At 36.9% G+C, this 26,022-nt stretch overlaps 1 protein-coding gene across 2 annotated transcripts in view; it reads left to right on the plus strand.

The window, feature by feature from the left end:
- The window catches only part of TMEM260 (transmembrane protein 260), a 73,298-nt gene that overhangs the window by 36,093 nt on the left and 11,183 nt on the right, over positions 1-26,022 (plus strand). For both annotated transcript variants that reach the window (XM_049113213.1, XM_025442521.3), the window contains exons 6-14: positions 233-412; positions 1,954-1,994; positions 6,040-6,123; positions 7,435-7,549; positions 8,820-8,989; positions 11,339-11,510; positions 14,740-14,888; positions 22,638-22,814; positions 24,317-24,370. In XM_049113213.1, the coding sequence (XP_048969170.1) occupies positions 233-412; positions 1,954-1,994; positions 6,040-6,123; positions 7,435-7,549; positions 8,820-8,989; positions 11,339-11,510; positions 14,740-14,888; positions 22,638-22,814; positions 24,317-24,370 (1,142 nt within the window). The remainder of the gene's footprint in view (positions 1-232; positions 413-1,953; positions 1,995-6,039; positions 6,124-7,434; positions 7,550-8,819; positions 8,990-11,338; positions 11,511-14,739; positions 14,889-22,637; positions 22,815-24,316; positions 24,371-26,022) is intronic.

Raw genomic sequence — 26,022 nt, forward strand, 5'->3', positions numbered from 1 at the left:
ATTTGCTTCATTCAGATTTCACCTGCCATGCAAAGGAGTTCAGGCAGATGCAATTTTCTAGTAATCCACAGTACTCAGAAGGTTTAACATAGTATTCTGTGGTGACTTAATATAAATTGAGAGATCAGCTCTGTGTAAACATTTTGATGTGTTCCTCGATGTGTTCTTGAAGTTCCAGGATGAATTGATGAAAAATAAACATTGTTCTACAACACAATATGCTTTGATGCAGGAACTCTCCCTGGGCTCTTTGTTGAAGTTAAGTCTGTACTTCTGTGTTGGTTTGCTGCCCTACGTCTACCTTCCTGTCTCATCCTACCTCAATCAAGCCCGTTGGACCTGGGGAGACCAGACAACATTGCTAGGATTTTTGACACATTTTCTCAGGGAAGAATATGGAACATTCAGTCTGGTAAATTTATATTTAAAGCCCTTTTAGGGAAGTAAGTGGTGTAACTTTAGTGTTCTGCCTGGGTCTTGACTGAAAAAAAAAAAAAAAAACAACAATGTTTATCAATGACAGTACAACAGCATTTTCATTTCAGTTTTTTATATAACAAACTTGCTCCTTGGAATGTGGCCTTTAACATACATTAGGAAAAACTTGGAATCACTTAACCTCATGACATAATGTTGTATCTCTGAGTATGTTTTTCAAGATAACAAACATTAAAAAGACTCTGCTGCCAGCCCTTGAAACATTTCATTCTTCTTAGCATTGGCTATGACTTTGGTCCCTTGGTCTATGATGTAAAATATTTGGAAAAGATTAAAGAAAAAAAAAAACCCTCAAAATTTTTAATTTACCTTGACCAAAACATTTTCTTCTTTCGTATTTGACAGATAGTGTACACAGCAGTATTTGATGTAATACTGATGTGTAAATACTTTATAAGATATAATTTCACTAAAAGTGTTGGTTTTTTTTTTTTTAAGTTCAAAAGGCCTTGCTTTCCCTGAACATAAAAGGGAAAAACACTGAATGTGGTTACAGTAAAGATTTACCTGAAAAGTAAAAGGACAAACACGTCTTTTTATTTTAATAGAGACAGTTGTATCAGATTTTTCTTTCATGGTTTGTGCTTTTTCTGTCTTAAGCAAGAAAGCAAATTTCTTAAGACTACATATTATATGACACCATTGAGACAAAACTGTAAACCATGAAAAAACTAAACAACCTATTGCTCAAGGATTCATACAAAAGGAGTAGAACCATATATTTTTAGAAAGTAAGGGAATAATTAACACAAAGTTCAAGGTAATAGTTATCACTAGGGGGTGAGAAAAGTGAGTCCTATGAATGCTTTGTGAGATACTTCATGGTATTCGTGTAGTTCTGTTTCTTAAATGAATGGTGGCTCTATAGATTTTTAAAAACTCTTTATTCCTTAAATATACATTGTAAGTGTTGTTTGTATGTAGGGATATTTCATAATAAAATAGCTTAATGAAAGGATAATTATTAATTACTTCTTGACATAGAGAGTTTGATACTTGAATTTTATACTCTGGCTTACTTATATTGGTTATTCTATTACAATATTGCTTGAGGGCCATTCCAGATTTGAAATTTGTATAATTCACACATAATTGTGAAATTATAGGCTAACATGTGATAATGAGCTCTAATCAAAGTGCCTTAAAGAGACTCTGTAACAAAAGTGTAAAGTCTTTTAATTCATTAATGTGTTAATCATTCTTGCTGGAAATAGTTTAACTGATTTTTAGCCAATCGTCATTTCTACAGTTCTTCCTAAAGGATGTCTGTGTTTACTACCCACTGACTTCTCTTCAAAAACTCAGTAAGGCTCTGAGGTAAAGACTGAATGAAGAGAGATGTTGCATTGTCTATTTAAAACATGTGTATTTTAAATCAAGAGAGTTAAAATACAATAGCCTAACAAAGCTGCAGTTTAAGGCTTACACAAATAAACTTTTCTCTTTTATGTTTAGGCCAAATCTGAAATAGGATCCAGTATGTCTAAAATTTTGCTGTGAGTATGAAATATTTGAAGCTGTTTTTTTTTTTTTTAAGATTATTTATTTACTTACTAATGAGAGAGAGAGAGGCAGAGGGAGAAGCAGGCTCCACACAGGGAGCCCGATGCGGGACCCAATCCCAGGTCTCCAGGATCACGCCCTGGACTGAAGGTAGCACTAAACCGCTGAGCCACCCAGGCTGCCCATGTTTCTTGTTTTTTGTTTTTGTTTTTGTTTTTTTTAAGATTTTACTTATTTTGAAGTGGGGAGAGGGAGAGGGAGCAGCAGACTCCCTGCTGAACAGGAGCCCGATGGGGTGCTCAATCCCAGGACCCTGGATCATGACCTGAGGCAAAGGCAGACACTTAACCAGCTAAGCCACCCAGGCACTCCTGAAGCTGGTTTTTGTGAATACTGTATTAGTTCTATAAGTGATTTTTGGGATTTTGGGACTTGTCCCTTTGTGAAGCAGTAGCTATCTGAGAAGTAGCTTTTGCCAGTATGGTTATCAATTGTTTGGTGTACTGTCAAACATTCTAGCATTTCCTTCAGTAAGATAAAGCTTAAAGTGACTAATAAATACAATAATTATTAGTAGACTATATAGAATCTATAAAACTAAAATGTTTCCACTTTCATTTGGATATGAAATTACCCAATGCAGTGTTGCTTTATATATCATTTATTCTTTGTTCTGGTTTCATCTTTTTCAGAGACGTTTTCTAACATTGTACTTAGCATTTGATTATTTTCTTTTTAGGATTGAGCTATGTTCCTAAATATTTAAAGCTTCATTTAATGTCTCTTAAGACTTTGTCTTTCAGCTGTTTTTAAGCTCTGTTTTTGACTTAAATATTTCTAATATCCAACCTTTTTTACAGCTGGTTAAACAAATATATTTCATCTGTATTACCTACTAAGGTTTCTTTGAAAAATGGGTTAAGGGCAGCCCAGGTGGCTCAGCCGTTTAGTGCCGCCTTCTTCCAGGGTGTGATCCTGGAGACCCTGGATTGAATCCCACATCAGGCTCCCTGCATGGAGCCTGCTTCTCCCTCTGCCTGTGTCTCTGCCTCTCTCTCTCTCTCAGTGTCTCCCTTGAATAAATAAAAAAATCTAGAAAAAAAGAAAAAGAAAAATGGGTTAATATTTGCTCTAAAACCGACATAGATTAAGACAACTTGAAAAATACCCATACCAATCCTGTACTATCTTTATAATATTTTTCTATAAAATTATGGAATAGTCTTCTATAACCTAAAGTGATCTCTCCTAACTAATTATTACTTTGGGATTCCCAGGACTTTTGGGATTCTCCCTATTTTTAAGATATGGGTAGAATATTTCAACTCTATGTCTGAGGTAGTTCATAAGTTCTCCCAATTTCTCTCTTGTTTATTTGCTAGCTTGTTTGTTTCTTTCCATCCTTCCTTCTTTTCTTTTTAAATGTCCCATTCCAGGACACCTGGTTAGCTCACTTGGTTAAGCTCATTCTCTCTCTCTCAAATAAATAAATAAAATCTTTTTTAAAAATTTATAAAGAAATGTCCCAGGCAGCCCCAGTGGCTCAGCGGTTTAGCGCCACCTTCAGCCCAGGGCGTGATCCTGGAGACCCCAGGATGGAGTCCCACATCGGGCTCCCTGCATGGAGCCTGCTTCTCCCTCTGCCTGTGTCTCTGCCTCTCTCTCTCTCTCTCTCTCTCTGTCTCTCTGTGTGTGTCTCTCATGAATAAATAAATAAAATATTTAAAAAAAAAAAAGAAATGTCCCTTTCCCCTGCTCCCAAAATGCAATACATAATCATTATAGGAAGTTTAGAAAATATAGGTAAGCAAAAATAAGAATTAAAATTAAAAATAAGAAAATTAAAAGCTAACATATAGAGAGAACCAATATTGTTAACCCATTAACATTTTTGTCTGTATCCATTCAATATTCTTTATATTTTTGTCTCTAAAAAATGGGATCATAGTGTACATACTGTTTTATTAGCCAGCTGGGTTTCATTTTATACTGTATCTTGAAAACATTTTCGTGCCACCAGTTATTCTCATGTAGCCTTTTGTTGGTTCTCACAACTGATTTTAAGTATTTTTTTAATGTCTGCCTGAAATTTTTGTGGCTTCTTTTTCTTTTTGGTTGGGGAAAAGGCAGCAAGAAGTTCAGTAATAAAGGAAGCTTTACCGATGTCTGTGGGCTTTTACTTTATTCTCCTTTGCTCCATGCCAGATGACTCACTGCCTGCTCTTCCTACATACCTTACAGGGCTATTATCACATTTGAGATTGCTAGTATATTTTACCTTAAGAAATCCCACAAGAACTCCAGAGAACTCTCAAGAGTAATGCTGCACTATACATCTAACTTTTATTAGTTGCATCATCTATTGGGGAACATAAAAGCCTCCTTTATATTGAAATAATAGCCGTTAGGTGATAAGCCTAGAAAAAAGAAGACAAAGGTGATGACCACTCACACCCACATTACTTGTTCAAACCAAATCATAATGTAGAATGAAGGCATAATCCTAGCACTCTCTGATTGAGTGAGAGAATTTCTAGTCTTTAATTGTTTCAGGTGGACAGGAGTGTTGAGAAAAGCAACTCATAATTAACTTACTAGAAAATCCTTCAAAATGATGGGACCTAATCATCTATCCTTTTCCAGTCAAGCAAATTAAATTCTTTCCCCATGCATATCTCTAAATTGCAATCCTGTACAAGGAAATTATTGAATCTAACCCTAGGCAGTGACCATGTTTTAGAGCTTACATTTAAGCAACAGATCTCCAAGAATTAATTTTGAGACTGACTTCATTCCTTTTGAAGAATGGTTTGAAATGGGCCTCATGCTGGAATCAATTTTTCAAGTGTATTTGAAAATGAGTAAGAATATCTTCTCATAGTAGATGAGTCTCCATTAGTAAAATACACATTGTGTGGTTTCCATAATTATGGCATCACATTTTCTCCAGTAAAATTGCCAGTAGGGAAAAGAAAGTTCTTTGAAATGGTGTATAGAGTCATTTCTTTTATAAAATTGGAGACTGCTAGAGCTATTTCAGAACTCAAATAACACTTGGGAAAATGCTTATTAGTTAATAGAAGAATTTAGTTTAATTATAGGGAGAAAATACATTTCTAAGATTGCTTAAACATTTTTGAACCAAATAATATAGAAAACAAGGAAGTCTTTTTTTTTTTTTTTTTAGAAAGAGAGAGGTGGGGCGGGGGTGGGGGAGCTGGAGAGATGGCAGAGGAAGAGAGAATCTTAAGCCAGCTTCATGCCCAGTGTGGAGCCCGAGGTGAGGCTCGATCTCAGAACCCTGAAATCATGACCTGAACCAAAATCAAGAGTTTGGATACTAAACTGAGCCACCCAGGCACACCTAGAAAACAAGGAAGCCTTTTAAGTTAGAAAAAGAGTTGGAGATCACCTTTCTTGTCTTTTTTTTTTATGATTAGCTCTCCAGAAAATTATTTGCATTAATTTTGTTTTCTGTCTTTCTTTTTTGTTTTTGAGAGTGAGATGTGGGATGGAGGGGCAGAGGGAAAGAGAGAATCCCAAGTAGGCTTAATGCCACAACCCTGAGATCATGACCTGAGCTGAAATCAAGAGTTGGGTGCTTAAGCGGCTAAGCTACGCAGGCACCCCACATTTTGTTTTTCAATCGCTAAATCAAAGGAGGCCATGCCTACACTGCTGACAGAGTTCAAAAGCCGATTTGAGACAACTTCCTACAAAACCAACTGGGGGATCCAAATTGGTATATATTATCAATACAGCATACCAGTATTATAAATACAGAATTATGTGCTCTAATCCTATCCCAAATAATGTAAATTGGTAATCAAATATTACAATTGGAAAACATCTTAGAACCATTTAACTCTTATACTTTTTCTCTTACATTTAAAAAAAAGACAAAATAACTTTAAAATCTGCCTCTAGCCCTTAAAACTATTCACTGCACAGTCAGATGTATTATACAAAGAATGTTTTATTTGGAACTATCTTAAGTTTGTTTTCTACCCATGATAAGTTAGATTCTGTCTTTTACAGTTCTCAAGTAACAAGTATGAGGACCCAGCTCTCATTCAACATTCAAGCCCTTGCGATTTGGGCAAATATATGTTTAGCAAGAAAGTGAGTAATATAATTTATTTTTCTGTTATTTTTCCCATATTCATTAATTCGAGTCATATTTTAATATGTGATTAAAGAACATTGCCAGTATTATTTTATATTCCAAATAAATGACCCTAACCACTTCTGTTATAGCAAATGTGTTTTGCTTTCTTGCTAGTTTTTCTTTTCTGATTATAAATTAATGATTTTGGAAGAGTTATATATTACAATCTAAGTAAGCAAGTCATTTAATGTCTTAAACTTTTGATTGGATCTCTTATTCTGCCCGTAGCTACTTATTGTTGCATTGCAAAAGAAGTAAACAATTATTTGAATTCTTCCGAAGAAGAAAATAACCTCTGATGATAAAAGAAAATCTAAAAAATATGGCACTCTTAACCTCCATTAATTTTTTGTTCATTTTCTTTCTAGCCTGTTTTATGTAAATTTATATATGTACACACATTTATAGTTTTGTTTCCTTGACACTTAACATTATATTGTGAGCCTTTGCCTATATAAAAAGACTTGAAGTTATTTAAATGTCTGTATAAAATTCCATTCTCTGACTTAGGAGAATTAACCTAAATGTTTTTCTATTTGAGAATCTTCAGATTGCTTCTACTTCTTCTACTATTTTAAGTAATATTAAGACATTTTTATGGACTTATCTTTATCCACATTTCTGGTTTTGCTTAAAGATTTATGCCTCCATGTTAAATAACTGAGTCAATGAGTATGATTACTTTTAAGGCTCTTGATATATATTATCAAATCAATTTTTCTTGAAGATTATACTAATATACCATTTTAAAATATTATTTTGAGACATGAAATTAATCTTTAACAAGATCGATGATTTGTATTTCTTTGAATTTTAACTTCCCGTCTTTGCTACACAGTTCCAAGTGAAGTTGTCTGCGGTGTAGTGTGGTGTATAGGTGATTCTTATGTTTTGGTTATTTATTCCAGCTCAATTTTTTTTAACCTGGGACCTTTATTTGTCTGTAATTAAAAATGGAAAGTTTTGAGACAGCCCCAGTGGCTCAGCGGTTAGCGCCGCCTTCAGCCCCGGGCCTGATCCTGGAGACCCAGGATCAAGCCCCAGATCGGGCTCCTCACATGGAGCCTGCTTCTCCCTCTGTCTGTGTCTCTGCCTCTCTCTCTCTCTCTCTCTGTGTCTCTCATGAATAAATAAGTAAAATCTTTAAAAAAAAAAAAATGGAAAGTTTTATAGGTCTAACTTCTTTCCTGTAGTTTAAAACTAAGCAATATTATTATTAATATTCATGCACATAAATAATTTTGGACATTTTGATTTGTTTACAGGGACAGACAGACTCCATCTTTAGTATGGCTTTTTACTGGAATGTTTTGCATTTATTCACTGTTCTTTGCTTGGAGGGCGAATTTAGATATTTCAAAGCCACTTTTCATGGGTGTGGTAAGTTTTACTTAGATATATCCTTTGATCAGAAAGTTGGTGAAGAGTGTACAGAGTTGTCCTTGTGAATCTTGTAGAAGAGCAACTTATCTCAGAAATAGTTAAAATTGTGTATACATTATAATAGATAAAAAGTTAAATTCTTGAACCAGTAAAGACTGAGGCTTCTTTTTGGGGGGAAAAAATGCAACATTTAGTTAACACAATAGTCAGGTAGAAAAATAAACATAAGGTAGTTTTAAGTTAGTTATTTTATGTGTGTGATTCCAGGTATAAGTACTATTGCAGACCTCCTGGAATTTTTTTAAAAATAGCAAAGAAATAAAGGTTGTAGCTGGGGATTCATAACCCACATATTCCTATAGTTTTTACCTCAGTGGTCTCAGGCCTGTTTTCCTCTGGCTGCCATTTCTGAAATTAGAATATTTCTTCCTTTGTAGTAGAAACTATAAATGAAGACAGCTCCTTTTCACTGGCTAAAAACAACTCTTTTCTGTGTGGGTGTTTAAGAGGCCTAGTAAATAATACCCTACTTGATCTTCTGAGTTCTGAATTAGTTGAGAAACAGGATAAACCAGGACAACTACAGCAGGTGAATCACCTTTATACTGAGAACGCTGAGATTGGGGAATGTAGTTTATATCTGTGGGCAGGTGGGTCTTCCTCATACTGCCTCCCAGAATGGATGGACTTACCCCCCTCGCCACAGGCAGGGCTGCACAGGGCAGGCCCCCCCGACCCCCACCCCCGCCCCCTGTCGCCACAGGAATGTGGTCTGCCCCTGGACACATGCCTCCTACCAGCAGGTCACTTTCCAGAAAAAGAAAGAGGAAAGAGGAGGGCCACACAGGCCCACTCCCAGCTCTCAGACTCCCCTTCAGCTCAGGGCCTCGAGTCTTACAGGAAGGAGTGAGGGGTGTTCTACTGGGAGGGGCCTCCCCACATGGGAGGAGACCTCAGGAGTAAAGCAAAAGCATTTCTCCACCTCCTCCCTCATTGAAATGGCAGAAGTTCAAGGTGCACGTTCCAGAACTGAAAAGAATGTGTGGATCCACAAAGGGAGATTCATGTGTCAAACTGGAAAGGAGACATATTTGAAAACCGAAAAATAAAGTGATGTGGAGTTGGATTGGGGAAGCCAGTGAACAAGACCCAAGTGACAGCAGGCATAAGCAGTGGGTGTACACAGTGTATTTTTTAAATGAACAAGTACCTGACTGATTACATAAACCGGTCAGCAGGATGTCCTGTTTGCACGTCTCTGTCGCAGGTGGAAAGATTCTGGATGCAGAGCAATGCGGTGGTGGCTGTCCTTGCTGGCCTCGGCTTGGCTGCGCTTGTTTCTGAGAGTAAGCGAGTGCTGAACACCAGTGGGCTTCAGTGGTTGGAATGGCTTTCAGCAACTCTTTTTATAATTTACCAAATATATTCCAATTTCAGGTAACACATGCTTATTTTTATGAAAAGTTGCACTCAAACAAGAGATACTTAGATATTTAGATTCTTGGGAATTTATTTGACCTTTAACCTCCACTGGTTTTCAGAGTAAGAAAGCTTAGTCAGAATACAGTGCTTCTTAAACTTTTGAACAGGATCTCAGCATGCATGATGTGTGGTTAAAGAGCATTGCCAACAAGGGCTTGGGTGGGACATATAAACTATTTGTGTATTTTCCTATAAGGAATCCCAGAGATATTTTGTAGGATCTGGAGGTTATGTAGAAGTCCATGATCTAAATATCACTTAGATGGAAGTAAAGACATTTGGGTCTTTTTGTATGTCCTAAAATATTTCCCTTTCATACTTCGAGGATTTCAACCTTTTTTTTTAGATTGTATTTATTTCTTTATTCATGAGAGACACAGAGAGAGGCAGAGACATAGGCAGAGGGAGAAGCAGATTCCCTGCAGGGAGCCTGATGTGGGAGTCGATTCCAAGACCCCGGGATCACACCCTGATCCAAAGGCAGACACTCACCCACTGAGCCACCCAGGCAGGCATCCCAGATTTCATCTTTTGAGTAACTAACACCTGGCCCTTATCTAGTTCACTCCATAGTAGTAAATATTAACTATTTTGAAATAATCAAAGTTCTAAAAGTTTCTTAACCCTTATGCATCATTAGTAGCACTATATGTATTTTTCAAAATATTTTTAATAACCATGCCAATAAAAATCTCAGTCTGGCATAAAGCTTTAGATGATAGCTTTAGATGATAGTTCACTGATTTCCAGCAATATTGAATAAACATTACAGCAGTGGAAGAGTCCACTGGAATTTCATTATAATGAGATTTGATTGATATTTTAAAAGGTCCAATTTCCCCCTTTTAAAAAAGATTTATTTGAGAGAGAGAGAGAAAGAGAGAGCATGAGTGGGCGGAAGGGCCGAGGGAAAGGAAGAGAAAGAATCCCAGGCACACTCTGTGCTCAGTGGCAAGGCCAATGCAGGGTTTGATCTCACGACCCAGAGATCATGACTTGAGCCTAAACCAAGTCTCATACACTTAACCTGCTGAGCCACCCAGGCGTTTGAATGTCCCTTTCAACTTAAGTTTAAAAATTGATGTTCTTTATAATAGCAGGGTAGAGCCAGTGCTAAGAAGCCTGCGTCATCAGGAGGTCCGGTAGAAAGGGGATGCAAGTCCTAGATACAACTCCATAGCTAGCTCAACAAGGGCTTTCAAAGCCCCACCGTGTTTCCCAAGTTTCTTTTATCCCAATCTTCTCCTGACTTGGATCTTTAGGGTATTCCAGTTTTAACACCAGGGATGCTTGTACAGGCTGGGCTGTTTTATTTTGTTTTGTTTTATTTGTCCCAGAGCAATAGCAACTTTGCTAGGTGGCAAAATGTGAGGCATCACCCTGCAAAGTAGAGAATCACAGTAGGAAACAATTGCATCAATTACAAAGGCAAGGGTTAATATTTTATTCCTAGTTGTGTTCATTTGCTTTGTGATGCTAGCCCAATGATTAAATTTTAGGCTGTGTTTCTCAGAACCATTACATGTAACAGACCTGATAATAACAGGAAGGACATTGCTTGTTCCATTTTTTGGTGCTTTTACTCTCTCATAGTTTTTTTCTTTTTTCATGGGAAGCTCTCAGAATTCATGCCAGTTTTCTTTGAAGTTAGAAAGTCCACTCTATGATTGAAAGGAGTTGTACTGCTGTTGTTGGCAATAGGCAAAAAATGCCTGGAGAGAAGTAAACAACTTTCCCTTCCTTCTTGTTGGTCTCATTCCCTATGATTTCTCCGCCTAGAAGGAAGAGAAGACCACAGGGAGCCTACGGTTTAGGGAAGTGGCAGAAGGGATCAAGCTTGCATGCAAGAGAGTCAGACCAATGTATCATACAAAGTTAAGCTAAAAATTGGCAGATTTCCTTTTGCATTTCTGAAAATTCCTTTATTTGAAATGGAATTGACATGAAATTACCTTGAATTTTGCGTGAAATCAGAAGCCTTACTTCTTTTAGTGAAATTGGATATCCTTTCAGGAAGAAAAATAACTTACTCTTGAGCACTAACCAATTCCCTTTTTATATAAATGGTCATAAATTCCAAAAGTAAAACAGTACACGGATTTTTATTCAGCGGCACAATTAGTTCCTCCTCTTTTTCTTGCAGATAATAGCATTCTTTTTTCAAATATCCATATCCTCTTAGAAGACATAAATTAGAATACTTTGAAACACTGCATACAAAGAATGGAGCAGAAAATAAACACATTCTCTTTAAAACTGTAGGACTATGTTGCTATTTTAATATTTCCTTATCTTTTTATTTAGTATTTGTGACCAAAGGACCAACTATGTGATTGATAAATTTGCAAAGAACCTTCTAGCTTCTATGCCTCGTGATGCAATTATCTTACTCAGAGGAGATTTGCCAGGGAATTCTCTCCGTTACATGCATTATTGCGAGGGACTGAGGCCAGATATTTCACTAGTGGATCAAGAAGTAAGTATATAAAAAATATACTTAAAACAGGGATCCCTGGGTGGCGCAGCAGTTTAGCGCCCGCCTTTGGCCCAGGGCGCGATCCTGGAGACCCGGGATCGAATCCCACGTTGGGCTCCCGGTGCATAGAACCTGCTTCTCCCTCTGCCTGTGTCTCTGCCTCTCTCTCTCTCTCTCTCTCTCTCTCTCTCTCTCTTTGTGTGTGACTATCATAAATAAATAAAAATTAAAAAAAAAACTTAAAACATAGTAATCACTTTAAAACAAATATTTTTTTAACAGTAGATAGATACAGTTTTCACACTCTTAGAATATATATCATGTTTTTTTGTTTATTTTAACTAATGGTATAAGTAGGTCATATGAATTGCTTCCTTCTCATCTAAACTGAATGTTTTAAGAATTGATGTTTTTCATGTTAGAATCAAATAATAATCTAGGTCTGTAGTTCATATGACAAACCATGAAAGTACTGTATTGCAAATTTATTTTTAAATAGTTCTTTGAAATTCAACCAACCCAGCCATTCAAATTAACACTGCCCACTGGTCTGGGGATTAAAATACATTAGATTGAATATAAAATAAGTCATGCTGCAGGTAAGTAAACATTTCACTCAAAATCGAAATTATTAACCACGATTCTGCTGTAGAATTTGTGTGTAAACTTTGTTGGTCTTACAACAAAATTATGTTTGGAGGGGACTTGTGAAAATTTCCAGGTCTATTTAAAATAGTCCACTGGAACTGAAGAAATGTATTTTAACTATAAGATTTATTATTTAGGGATCCCTGGGTGACGCAGCAGTTTAGCACCTGCCTTTGGCCCAGGGCACAATCCTGGAGACCCGGGATCGAATCCCACGTCGGGCTCCCGGTGCATGGAGCCTGCTTCTCCCTCTGCCTATGTCTCTGCCTCTCTCTCTTTCTCTGTATGACTATCATAAATAAATAAAAATTTTAAAAAAAGATTTATTATTTAAATGGTAAATACCTTAAAAAGAACAAATCTATCACTAGTGTTTTTAGAGCAGTCATCAGGGAAAGAGAAATTCCTAATCTTGATACTAATCTTAATACTATGATTAGTTTGATTGAGCAAATTTTTAGGCATAATACTTAATAAATTTTGTTGAATGAATGAATAATTAGAATCTTTGGAGAAAACTAAAACAGATTTGCAAATATAGGGAAATTTGCAAATTACACATATTATTATAAGCAGTTTGCATTTATATCATCTACACAAATTGATTAATTTGATCTTCAGTCTAGTTTCTGACAAAAGCTAGGCTGTTAGTTGTTAATGTGGTATCCCATCATGATTTTAAATACTGTTTAGGATGGCAGCAACTGTAGTGAGAAGCATGGATTTCAAAGTTAATTAGACCTAAATTCAAGTCCTCATTCTGTCACTTCCAGGATGTGTGATATGGGGCTAATGATTTTTCTCTCTGAGCTTCTGTTTCCTGATCTATAAAATGGAAATGATCATCATATAAGTTAGGATACTTTTGAATGCAGGAAACAAAATACCTAAGAGTAGCTTAAACTATGGCGTTTTTAATCTCACATAAGAAGTAGTCTGAAGATAGGAGGTTTTAGGATGGATAATATAAGCAGTTCAGTGATGTCAGTGTTCTAGGGCCACTTTTCCACATCCATCTTGAACTGATGATTGCCTGGTTCCAAACAGCACAATGAAGAAAATGCCTCTCCCCTTCTCTCCTCTCCTCTGCCCTCTCCACTCCTTTCCCCCTCCCTTCCTCTTCTCTTCTCTCTCTCTCTTTCTCTCTCTCTCTCCCCACCCTTCTCTCTCTCTCTCTCTATTGAGAGTAACATGAACCCCAGAAACCCCTGTCAGACCTCCTTTTGGGTCCCCCTAACCAGTATTGGGTCATATGCCCATTCTTAAACTACTTAAACGTGGAGAAAAACTAGACCCAAGCATGTAGCTGCCCTGGACCACCTGATCAAAGTCAGGATTGTGTTAGTGAGGAAGAAGAGGATATTAGCTGCTGAGTGGGCAATCAGCAATATCTAATGTAATTATTTTCATACAATAAGGTTACTGTGAGAATTATATGAGAAATATTGAGGTCATCGCATATAGAAGGTATTGAATTAACGTTAATATCCCTAAGAATTGAAACTGTTGTGTCATAAAATTTAATTCAGTAAGTATGTTTTGAGTATTTATAATGTACCCTAGATTAAAATTAATTTGTCATTTCCTAGTTAAATTACTTTTAGGAAGCAAGTAGGACATAATAAGCATAATTGCTCAAAAGGTGATGTCTAAACGATAACAAAACTTTGAAAGTGTAAATAGGAGAATCTTTTCCTTAAAAGAAAAAGTAAATCTGTGCATATAAAAGTATAGTTAAGTATAAATAAAGTATAGAATTAAGAACAAGTGATTTTTCCCAATATTAATGATTTGTTTTAATCAAAAGGACATGTGGGGATATGTAGTTAATTTGGACATACTAGTAAACTCAGATAAATTAGCCAAAGGGTTTTTCTCTTTGAGGTTTAAATTCTCATACATTGAGCTTCTCAAGGGCAGGGATTTTATCTTCTTTCTTGGAGTTGAGCTATACTTGTTTCTTGAGTAAATGGATGAACAAAAGAATAATGACACGTCTCTGTATCTTGTGCAGGTCTCCTAGTTTGGCCACCATAGACATTTCAACTGCAGCAAACATAATTTGAGAACAGCCAGGCACTGTGCTAGATGCAGAGGCACAAAGCTGAAAACATACAGTCCCTTCCCTCTAGAAGCTCACAGGCTAGTGAGGAGTAGGGTCTGAGCTGGGACAGAGGTAGGTACCAAGTGCTATAGGAGTATATCATTCTACTGTGGAACCTTGGGAGGGCGTCAGAGAGAAAGTGATACTTAAGCTCGGTCTGAAAGTTGGGTACACATTCTCTAGCTGTGAGAACGGGGGAGGGTCATTCTGGGTAGTCCGTCTACATGGAGGTGAGATAAAACAAGGTGCTTATGTTACCAATAATAGTTACAGCTTAAGAAATGAAATCCAAGGTTTAAGTCATTTGAGGAATAGTCAGTGCCATATGCGTCACTTGTGCACATTTGTATTTTTCAGTGATGCTAATATTTCATGAGTATATCCACATTTTAGAACTTTTTTGTTGTACTTGATAAACTTGTTTCTTTTTGAAGAAGTATATCAAAAATATGACATCATGTGTTATTTTTCTGATAGATGATGACTTATGAGTGGTATTTACCCAAGATGGCAAAGCATTTACCTGGTGTCAACTTTCCTGGAAACCGATGGAATCCTGTGGAAGGAATATTACCTAGTGGAATGGTCACGTTTAATCTTTATCATTTTCTTGAAATAAATAAACAGTAAGCATTCTTTTCATATAATAGCTTTTCTAAAATCTTAAGCTTTTCTAAAATTGTTTATGTAGCAGCTGTGCCTTATCCAAAAGACCCAATTTTCTACACCTCTTTCATTGTCACTAGTGAGATTATCTTTGTAATTAAATTGAATATCTGTGCATAAATGAGGCCAGGCAGAAATAAATGTTATTGTTCTGGGTAAAGGAAAAATAAAGACAGATTAACAAGAATAGCAAATAAGATCTTAGTACAATTCAGAGAAATTAGAGATGTGCCTGTCTACTTGAAATCATTGCAGGTAGATCGCAAACAATTATAGCTTCCCCTGATCAACACCGTGGCCTCCTTTTAAGTGTAAAGCAAACGTTTTCCAGGAATAATCACTATATAAAAATAGCTTAAGGATTTTTTTTATAAAGGATAAGGCATTTTTGTAAATATGGAAAACACCTACAGTTATGCTGGCTGAGATAACATATGAGAATTGTGAATTCTATACTTAAGAACATAAAATTATTCATAGTTAAGGTCAAGAATGAATAACTCCCTCAGTGGTAGAGTGTTGAACATTTTTCCTATCCATGAAATGCTTGGGATTGTCCAGAATATGAAGAAGAAAACTTATTTCATAACTTCTATTCTCTTACAGAGGGGACTTGAGAAATTCTTTCTGAATTCCAAAGTTAAATTATCCCTTACTAAGAATATGATAACATGGGACTTTTGGTGTTCAGAGCCTGAGTTTACTGTGGCTCATGAAGTAATAAGTAATGAGCATTAGTGTGCTGTGAGAGTAACATTTAATCATTCTATTTTGGAATAAAATGTCAAGATCCATTAACATCCATAAGTAGGCATTTTTTGGGTGAATTTTACTTAATTCAACCCCACATTTATTGAATCTACTATGTTCCATCTCATGTTAGGCCTTGGCAGTAAAGTGAGACTCAGTTCCAAATTCAAATAGACCACACAATCTAGTTGCATATATACATAGATATGTGTATAAGTGACTATAATGTAATGAGGTAAGCTCTATGCTAGCCAAGCTTTGTCAAGTGTAATACCCAGTTCAATATGTGTTTCCTGAATGGATGATTTTAACTGGGAGCATGGATGAAGAAGCAACTAATTCTGCCTGGGAGCAATCATTCCACATTTAACATATATCAAACGGCCAAGATACCCCAACAACTGTCTGCTGTAGACGCTTGACATGGCCCCTCCTGTTGCAGTCTTTCAGGGAGGGTTTCAGGTGGTGCCTAACATATGAAGCAGATAAATTACATTGTCATCTGGTAAACATGGTAATGTTGGTATGGACAAAATGTTAAAGACTTAAAGACTAGGTAGGAATTTGCCAAGTGGGTGGGAGAAAGCAGATTCAAGGGAAGTGTTTGTGTGAAGTGCTTTTATGAAGTGTTGGAAAAGGCCCGCTAAGTTCTAGCAAAGTGTGGCGCACAGGGCTTAGAGGGTTTGGTGAAGAAGGGATGAGTGTGCAGGGAGGGTGGGGCCCAGATTGTCAAGGATGTTATCCCACAGACATGGATGAGGCATGTCCTCATTATGGAAATGCTGTATGCTCCTTGGAAATTCTAAAAACTACAGACAAGTAAGTGTAAAGAAGAGCAGTATCATCTGTCTTTTAAGACAGATGTCATAGTCTTAACCTGTTGGTAAACTGTTTGGAATTCCATTCAGTTTTAACATCAGTCATTTACTTATGCAAACACATATACATTCTCACACACTCATACTATATTAGGTGGGATCATGTTTAGTTTCCTGTTCAGTTTCTTTTTGCCTAATATGTCATGAGGATTTCCACCTGTACTCAGAAAAATACCTTTATTACCATCATTTCTTAACTATTTAATATTCTCATATGGATGCATGATGACTTAACAAATACTCATTTTTGGACATTTTTGTTGTTTCTAGACTTTGGCTATTATAATACAGCATGGTGATGAACTTTTTTGGCCATCAATTTTTGTTAATATTTTGGATTACCCAAGGCCTCAAGATTAATATTGCTTATTGGTATCAGTTTTTAAAATAAAATTTTTAGTTTAAAAAGTACCATTGTTCATTATAGAGTAAGAAATTATTTTTTTAAACTAGAAAAATATGGTTCTATCATTCAAATACAAATAGATAAAAAATACATTTTTTACAAATTTGAAAGCATATTACAGAAAAAGCCTGTTTTCTCACTAAATGTCATAAAACCATTTTTAATGTTTTTACAAACTGTAAATATTTTTAGTAGGTACATGTACTATATTTTAATAATAGAGGAATGGAAATATTAGTAGATATTTAATATACCTTAATTTTTAACTATCATAAAGTTATAGAGTACATCAGATGATTTTTTGTGTATAGTTTTTCTTTGGAGGAAATGGAAGTTTGAATTCTTAGGATAGATTCTCAGAAGTGAAATTACTAAGTCAAAGGACATGAACAATTGAAAGGCTTTTGACAGAGATTTTTTTCCCAAAGCATTGAACCATCAGCATCCTATGAAAACTCTCTAAATGGATACTTTTTAAAAGGAAGGAAACTAATATTAACACAACTATTTTAACATGCAGTAAAATTTGTCTTTTTTGACATATAGTTCTATGAATTTTAACACATACATACATTTGCATAACCCCCACAACAATTAGGATACAGAACAGACCCATGACCCCAAACTCCCTTGTAGTCATACTATTCCCAAGGCCCTAACTCACCTCCACCCCAAAACCCACTGTTCTGTTCTCCATTGCTATAGTTTTACCTTTTCCAGAATGCAGTGTAATGGACACATAAAATATGTAACCTTTTGACACTGGCATATTGCATTTAGCATAATGGTTTTGACAACCATCCAAGTTGTGCATACTGATAGTCTCTTCCTTGTCATTGCTAAGTAGTATTCCATTGTATAGATATACCACAGTTTATTTATCCATTCACCTATTGAAGGGCATTTGGGTTGTTTTCAGTTTGGAGATAGAGCTGCTATAAACATTCATGTACAGGTTTGTGTGTGAATATGGATGGGATTATTGGATTGTTTGTTTTCTTAACAATTGGGTTTTAAGAGTTATTTATGTATTCTAGGTACAAATCCTTTGTCAAATATGTGATTCATAAAGTTTGTAGCTTGACTTTTTATTCTCTTTGAAATGTCTTTTGCAGATAAAAGTTTTTTATTTTGATAAAATCCAATTATCATTTCTTTCTTTATGGATCATACTTCCTTTTTTTTTTTTTTTTTTTTTTCCTTTTTTTCCGGATCATTCTTTTTGGTGTCATATCCAAGAGCTCTTTGCCTAATGCTAGGTCATAAAGATTTTCTCATGTTTTCTTCTTAGAGTTTAATAGTTTTATGTTTTACATTTCAGATCAATGATCTACTTTGAGTTACTTTTCATAAAGGACAGGGTACTAAGACAAGGTTCTTAGGAGTTTTTTGTTGTTTCTTTCTGGCATATATATGTCAGATTGTCCTCATATTTGCTGAAAATGTCCTTGAATGATATTTGCATCTTTCTCTGGATTTATAAAAAAAATTATTCTCAATTTTGTATTGGTTTTAATTTGATTAGTGTTTTCATAGCATATCTTTTTTTATTCTTTTGTTTTTAACCACCTGTATCATATTCAAAGTGGTTTTCTTATAGACAGCATATATTTAAGTCTTGCTTTATTATCCATTCTGACAAAGTCTACCGTTTCATTGGTGTATTTAGACCATTCACATTTAACGTAAATATTGGCATATTTAGATGTATGTCTACTATTTTATTATTTGCTCTGTTTGTTCCCTCTGGTTTTTTTTTTGTTTTTTTTTTTTTAATTTTTTTTTTATTTATTTATGATAGGCACAGTGTGAGAGAGAGAGAGGCAAAGACACAGGCAGAGGGAGAAGCAGGCTCCATGCACCGGGAGCCCGATGTGGGATTCGATCCCGGGTCTCCAGGATCGCGCCCTGGGCCAAAGGCAGGCGCCAAACCGCTGCGCCACCCAGGGATCCCCCTCCCTCTGTTTTTTAATCCACTGCTTCCCCTTTCCTGCCTTATTTTGGAAAATTTGATTTTTTTTTTAGTACTCCATTTTAAATTATTTGAGATTTTTACTATATGCTTTGGCAATTTTTTTTTAGCGGTTGACCTTGAGAATCATGGTACACATACTTCTTCATAGTCTACTCAAGATTAATATTTTATTACTTCAAATGGAATATAGAAAATTCACTGCCATGTAAGTCCCTTTAACCTTGATTGTGTTGTCATATAATATCAGACACGTGATAATTTTTATTTTCAATTGTCATACATATATTTTTCAGTTTAAGAGAAAAAATAGCCTATGATATTTATCCAGATATTTACCAGATCTGGCGTCTTTCTTTTGATCCTGATAGTCCAGTTGCCCTTTCGTATTATTTCTCTTCCATCTGAAGATATTCCTATAGTGTTTCTTTTAGGGCAAGACTGTTAGCAGTCTTAGTACTCTTAGTTTTCCTTTATCTGAAAATAACTTTATTCCTTCTTTGTTTTTGAAGGATATATCTAGTTGGGAAGTTCTGGGTTTTTGTCCCCTGCCAGCACTTCAAAAATGTTATCTTGCATCTTTTTAACCTACATGATTTCTATTTGAGAAACCCACAGTTGTTCAAATCATTGTTCTCTATGTGGAATGTATTGTTTTTCTCTGGCTGCTTTCCAGATTATTTGTCTTCAGCTTTTAGCAGTTTGATTATTGTGTATCTGGGCATGGATTTCTTTGAGTTTAATCATTTGGGGTTCACTGAGCTTCTTAAATCTGTAAGATTGTGTCTTTCATAAAATTTGGAAGCTTTTCAGACATTATTTCTTTACTTTTTCTGCTTTACATTTTTTCTCTTCTTCATCTGGAATTCTGATGACATGAACATTAGACCTTTTGGTGCTGTCCCACAGGTACCTGAGACTATACTTTTTTTCAGTCTTTTTGCTCTTGGTTTAAAGTGTATCATTTCTCTTGATCTGTCCTCAAGTTCACTACCTGCTGGTTCATTCTCATTCTCTCTCTCTCTCTCTCTCTCTCTCCTTATATTAAGCCCATCTGTGAATTTTTAATTTCCATCATTGTATTTTTCAGGACTATAATTTCCATTTGGTTCCTTTTTATAACTTTTATTTCTTTGTTGAGATTCTCTATTTTTTCCCATTCATTTCAAGAGTACTTGCCTTTACATCTTGATATATGCTTATAATACATAATTTCAAGTGTTTGACAATTCTAACATCTGTGTCATCTTGGAATTAACATCTATTGATTGTATTTTCCACTGTGAGTTGAGATTTCCCTCGTTCTTCATATGCCAAATAATTTTGGATTGTATCCTGGACATTTTGAATATTTGGGCCTTATTTAAATCCTAAGGAGAATGTTGATTTTGTTTATTTGTTTGTTTAGCAGGCCGCCAGCCAGGTAAATCTCAAGCTCCAAGTTCTGACCTGCCTTTTGAGGACTATATATATTTCCAGTGTTGGTTTTGTTTTCAAAGCATTTGCAGTGCTGTCTGAATCAATCCCTGTTGCTGCCCATTGCCGAGTCTGGGACCAGGGTGGCCATCTGCCTAGTAGCTCATTTCTCAAACTCTATTAAGGGTCAGATCCATGCATGCTGAGCTCAGAGATAAGCCAGGAGTTCATACACAACTTTATGGGATTGCTCTCTTGACCTCCTTCCTTTCTGTCATCACTTTGGCCCTTCCCCCTCCTGGGAGCCTTCTTTCCAGTTCTCTGGCCAGAAAACTAGGGCTTTAATTTCCCTCTTCTGCCACATACTTCCTATGACTGTGGCTATGTCTAGAACCAGGCTTCCAGAGGACACAGAGAGGTAAAGAGCAGTGAGGATTTGCTTCCAGCTCTTGCAACCACAGCTCCTCTGATTTGAGAGAAATGTTCCTTTCCCTCAGAATTGTAGGAACCTGCTCTGCTGCCACTGCCATCATGCTGCTGCCCCGTTGCTGGCATAGTACTGCCTGGTGCCTGGGGATCTTCCCAGAGAATGGGGAAAAGCCAGGGGATTTCCCCTGCTCTCTGCAGAGTTTATGAGTTCCCTTTCCTCCTTGGGCTAGAAGGAAAGGGCTTTTCTTTGGGCTCTTCTTGTCCTCATTTGGTATGTACTTCCAGGTTTTAGGCTTCCCTTGAGTCCAGGATAGACAATACCAGAAGGGGAGAAATGGTAAGCTCACTACAGGTTTGGTAGAACTCAGAATTCTGGTGTCTTTCCCCATTCTTCTTTTACTCCATTTACCATTTCCAGAGTCCTCAAATTCTATGCATTCTGTCCAGGAAGTCTAGTATGCAGTGGGAGAGACAGAATAGAGTGTGCTTGCTCCATCTCCCCGGGAACCAGAACTCTTACTATGTTCTAAGACTATACTTTGTATTAGATACCTCATTTAATCTTAAACAGCTCTGAAAGGGTTATACCCATTTCCCAGATGAGGGGACAGGTAGTTATGTAATTTCTTCCTAATCATAGAGGTCATAAATGGTGGGAAAAAATCTAAAATCTGGGGCACTTAGGTGGCTCAGTGGTTGAGCATCTGCCTTCGGCTAAGGACCCCTTCTGGGGTCCAGGGATTGAGTCCCACATCAGGCTCCCCTATGTCTCTACCTCTCTGTGTGTGTCTTTCATGAATAAGTAAATAAAATCTTTTTTAAAAAATCTAAAATCTAAGTCAGAGGTATCTTGTTTCAAAGTTCATGACATTTTATACTTTCAAGTAATTTTTTCTAATATGCTTCCCCCCCACACACAATTAATAATAGCTACTCAGGCATACACCGCAAATTAGAATAGAACTATTCAATTACAGTGAGTGTGAATCAAGCTTATTTAAAACATTTATATTACTAATTCTTGCAGGTATCGAAGCTCCTAATAGTTTATTCAACCTACTAATTTTATTCAGCAAATATTGTGAATTAGCTAAGCATTGTGCTATGTGTGATTCAGAGTTAACTCCGAGATAGAGAGCCTATCCTCAGGATGTTTCTGGGCTACTCGGGGAGCTATGTGAATGCAAACAATAAGTACAACACAATAATAATAAAAGAGACAAAAAAATAAAGTGCAATGGGAATTGAGGAAGGAAACGTTACTTCTAAGTAGGAAAACAAATGAAGACTTATATTTCCACCTGTAAAATGAAAAAAAAAGTGTCAGATAGTGTATATATTTACATATGAGACAGGACCACAGAAACTTTCACTCTAACAATGCCTGTCCCCAAGTGATTTCTTTTTCTTTCTTTTTTTTTTTAAAAAAGATTTTATTTATTTACTCATAGAGGCACACAAAGAGAGAGAGGCAGAGACACAGGCAGAGGGAGAAGTGGGCTCCATGCAGGGAGCCCGATGTGGGATTAGATCCCAGGTCTCCAGGATCACACCCCGGGCTGCAGGCGGCGCTAAACCGCTGCACCACTGGGGCTACCCCCCAAGTGATTTCTTAGTGTTATGAACAGATCGGTTTTATCATTTATGTTTGTTAACTTCTCCCCAGCTCCTCCCGGCAAGCTTTTTTACACTAATGTAAATTCTAAACAGTCCATTTGGGAAAGATTTAAATAAACCAAAAGGTTTTAAATGGTTTATTGGTAACAATGGTTTAAGGAGTCAAAAATAGCCCCTCGTGTATTATATTTATTAACATTTAGAACTTTGAGTTAAACATTTTTTTTCCTGTTTTCAATAGGAAAAAAACATTTGTTTGCATAGGAATTCATGAAGGTGATCCAACGTGGAAAAAGAACTATTCACTGTGGCCCTGGGGCTCTTGTGACAAATTAGTTCCTTCAGAGATTGTATTCAACCCTGAGGAGTGGATTAAACTTACAAGAAATATTTATAACTGGACCGAAGAATATGGAAGGTATGGACAGCGGCTGTGTTTTTCATCAGAGCACAGCAGTTTTGTGTGCTTAAAAAATTTAACTAAATTTTGAGATGCCCGTGCATATTTTTGATTTTTTTTATTAGTTATTAATACTGTTATTTGCTGCCCACGTGAATCATAATAGAGAACATGTATTTCTGGTTCTCGTGTTTGAAGAACAGTAGGGTGATGGGAAGGCAGGAAGGGCTGTGGTGGAGTGGGCTCCCCAACAGTTTGGGGCATGGCACCTTCCACTTCCAGCTCTTATAACACTATATTGTCCTAAAAGTGGAAGAGATGCATTAACTGCAGTAGAGCTGCAATAGGTACTCTGTGTTTTGGGATAGCTTGCACATGCATGAACTTACCCTGTTTGTTTTTTTCGGGAATGGCAGGTCATTCCTCTCTGGGGAAGACTGGCCCTTGGGTAACGTTCTTCACAGTTGTCATTAGCCTGGTTAGGTTGTTTGGGGCATGATCAGTCTTACTATAAGCATCTCTACAGAGCTGACTCACTCCCGTTGGAAATCAAGTCACCATCTATAGAAACGTGCCTCCCTTGCCATTTTTTAAAATTATGAATTATTTAAAGATTAGATCACTATTGCATATTAATTCAAAAACAGGCAAGATGATATTAAAAAAAAAATGCTACGAGGAATTTTGGGTCTATATGAGGAAACAGACCACATTGCACCAACCAGACAGAGATGAATGAGTAGGTCTGTATCAAAGCATTCCATGAACAGCATGAGGAAAAGTTGGAAAATAATCTTTTCTGTGGCACCTAGCTGGTTCAGTCATTGGAGCATGCAACCCTTGATCCTGGGGTTGTGAGTTCAGGCCCCATGTTGGGCATAAAACTCACAAAAAAAAAAAAAAAAAAAAAAAAAAAAAGAAGAAGAAGAAGAAAATGAAAAGAAAGAATATAACTTTTTCTGCAAACAATTGACCAAAGGACAAGTACCCAACACCACTCATATCCACTCCATCAAAATAGACACATAATAAGGAAGTTTAATTAAAAGAAAAATTCAGCAGATGGTTTAGCCCGTGTTCTGTGAGCAGCATCCTGGCTTGAGCAATGCTGTTAGCAAAGCCAGGAGTCCCCTCTCTCAGGCTTATCGCCTTGCTTCTCAGCTGTTTGGCTCTTAGCTGTGGTTGTAGAGTGACCCAGGCTTCGCCCCTGCCCCATTGCCCATCTAGCACTTCTTAGGAACAGCTGGCTCTTCAGATGCCTCCAGCCTCTTCCCACTAATCCTTCATCTGCTCCCATGGGGCACTGGGGCTCATTATGCAGATTAAAAACACATTTATGAAAATCTCAAATTCCTAACGATCAGACTTTTCTAGGAGAATAAGTTTATTATTTTGGTTCCTATCAGTACTTCAATATCCAACCTATTTTATCTGCCTCGTAGGATTATAAAACAAAGATTACATGTCTGTAGCAATAAATGTAGCAGCAGAAAAATGTCACTGTTTTCTTGTAATTACAGGTTTGATGCGTCTTCTTGGGAGTCTGTGGCCAATGAAGAGATGTGGCAAGCAAGGTGACTAGCCCACACTTTTGTGTTTGCAGTTTGTTTTGGGGTCAGTGGTAATAATAAAATAACATCTTTTAAAAGATTTTATTTATTTGAGAGAGAGAGCAAGAGAAAGAAAACATAGGCAGGCTGAGGGGCAGAGGGAGAAGCAGACTCCCCACTGAGCAGGGAGCCCAGTGATGCCAGGCTCGATCCCAGGACCCCAGGATCATGACTTGAGCTAAAGGCAGATACTTAACCGACTGAGCCACCTAGACACACCCCTAAAATAACATTCATGAGCAGTCATTTTGTTTGAGGCATTGTGCTGGTCACTGTACATTCAATAATCTCATTTGACCTTCATAAAAACCTGTAAAGAAGTTGCTATGATCGATCCCCATTTTACAAAAGGACAAACTGGAAGTAGAGAGGTTACTTGTCCAAAGCCAAATAGCGACAAGTGATGGAGTCTGGAACTCACATCCAGCTGACTCAGGAATACTGCTATGCTCCTGTGCTCTCTGGCCTCATCTAAACCAAAGTGAGTATAATTGATTGAAGAGAAGTTGATAATGCCTCGAATCCATGTTTAATGTGCTAGCTAATTATGTAAGCACTTACTGAATACTTCCCAAAGGCCAGACACCATGCTAGGTTTAGAAGCTATGTATGCATGTAACCCAGTTCCTACCCTCAAGGAGCTTCCAGTGTAATGGAGCAGACCCACTTGTTAGAAGAAACTTGAGGATTAATGTGCTAATTGCTATACTCTCCTATTGTCCCTGTACGGAGCACTTTGTGGTGATGCAATGGATGCTTTTGGTTCCTGTCATTATTTTAAAATCTTCAGAATACCTAGGGTGCCTTGGTGATGCCGTCCATTAGGCACCCAACTCTTGGTTTCAGCTGGGGTAGTGATATCAGGATCATGGGATCAAGGTCTACATGGGGCTCTGCCCTCAGCAGGGAGTCTGCTTGAGACTCTTTCCCTCTTCCTCTGTCCCTCCCCACCATGCTCTCTCTCTCAAATAAAGAAATCTTTTAAAAAACAAATAAAATATTCAAAATATATAACACTAACAGACTTTGGCCTAAATATAATATAAAAGTCTTAAGTGGCCTACAGAAGAGGATACCAAGTATATATGAAGCATTTCTTTCCACAGAGAAATGGTGCCCAATTTGAGCCAGAGACTGTGCTTTGCACTGAGGATCGAGTTATGATAGAAAGGATTTACATAAGTTTAAAGAGGTTTTAAAAAAAAATGTCAAGAAATAGAGCTCCAAAATAGCAATTACAAAAATAGCCATACTATGGTTATTACATCAGTGTTTTTGAAAAGTCAGAAAACAGCATATTCAAGTTATCTCCCTAGTTATAGGGACAAATGCTTGCTTTGAAGAACTGATCAAAGATGCACCGTCTGTTCGCACAGTTCTTCCGTGTGATTGAATGTAGGGAGGCTGGGGAAGAAATCACATAAAAGAAGAAAGCAGGTCATTATTCAGGCAGGTATTGATTTAATTGGTGTGCGGAATACAATTTGGACGAGTTCATGTGGTCAAAGAGTCTAACTACCTTTGAAGAACTAGTCACACCTGGCCCGAGCAGTTGCGATGGGTACCTTCAGGGGTGTGCTGACAAACCCAGCAAGTCTGTCCCTTCCCGGCTGCTC

Source organism: Canis lupus, chromosome 8 (genome assembly GCF_003254725.2).
Source record: "Canis lupus dingo isolate Sandy chromosome 8, ASM325472v2, whole genome shotgun sequence".
NCBI classification, from domain to species: Eukaryota; Metazoa; Chordata; class Mammalia; order Carnivora; family Canidae; genus Canis; species Canis lupus.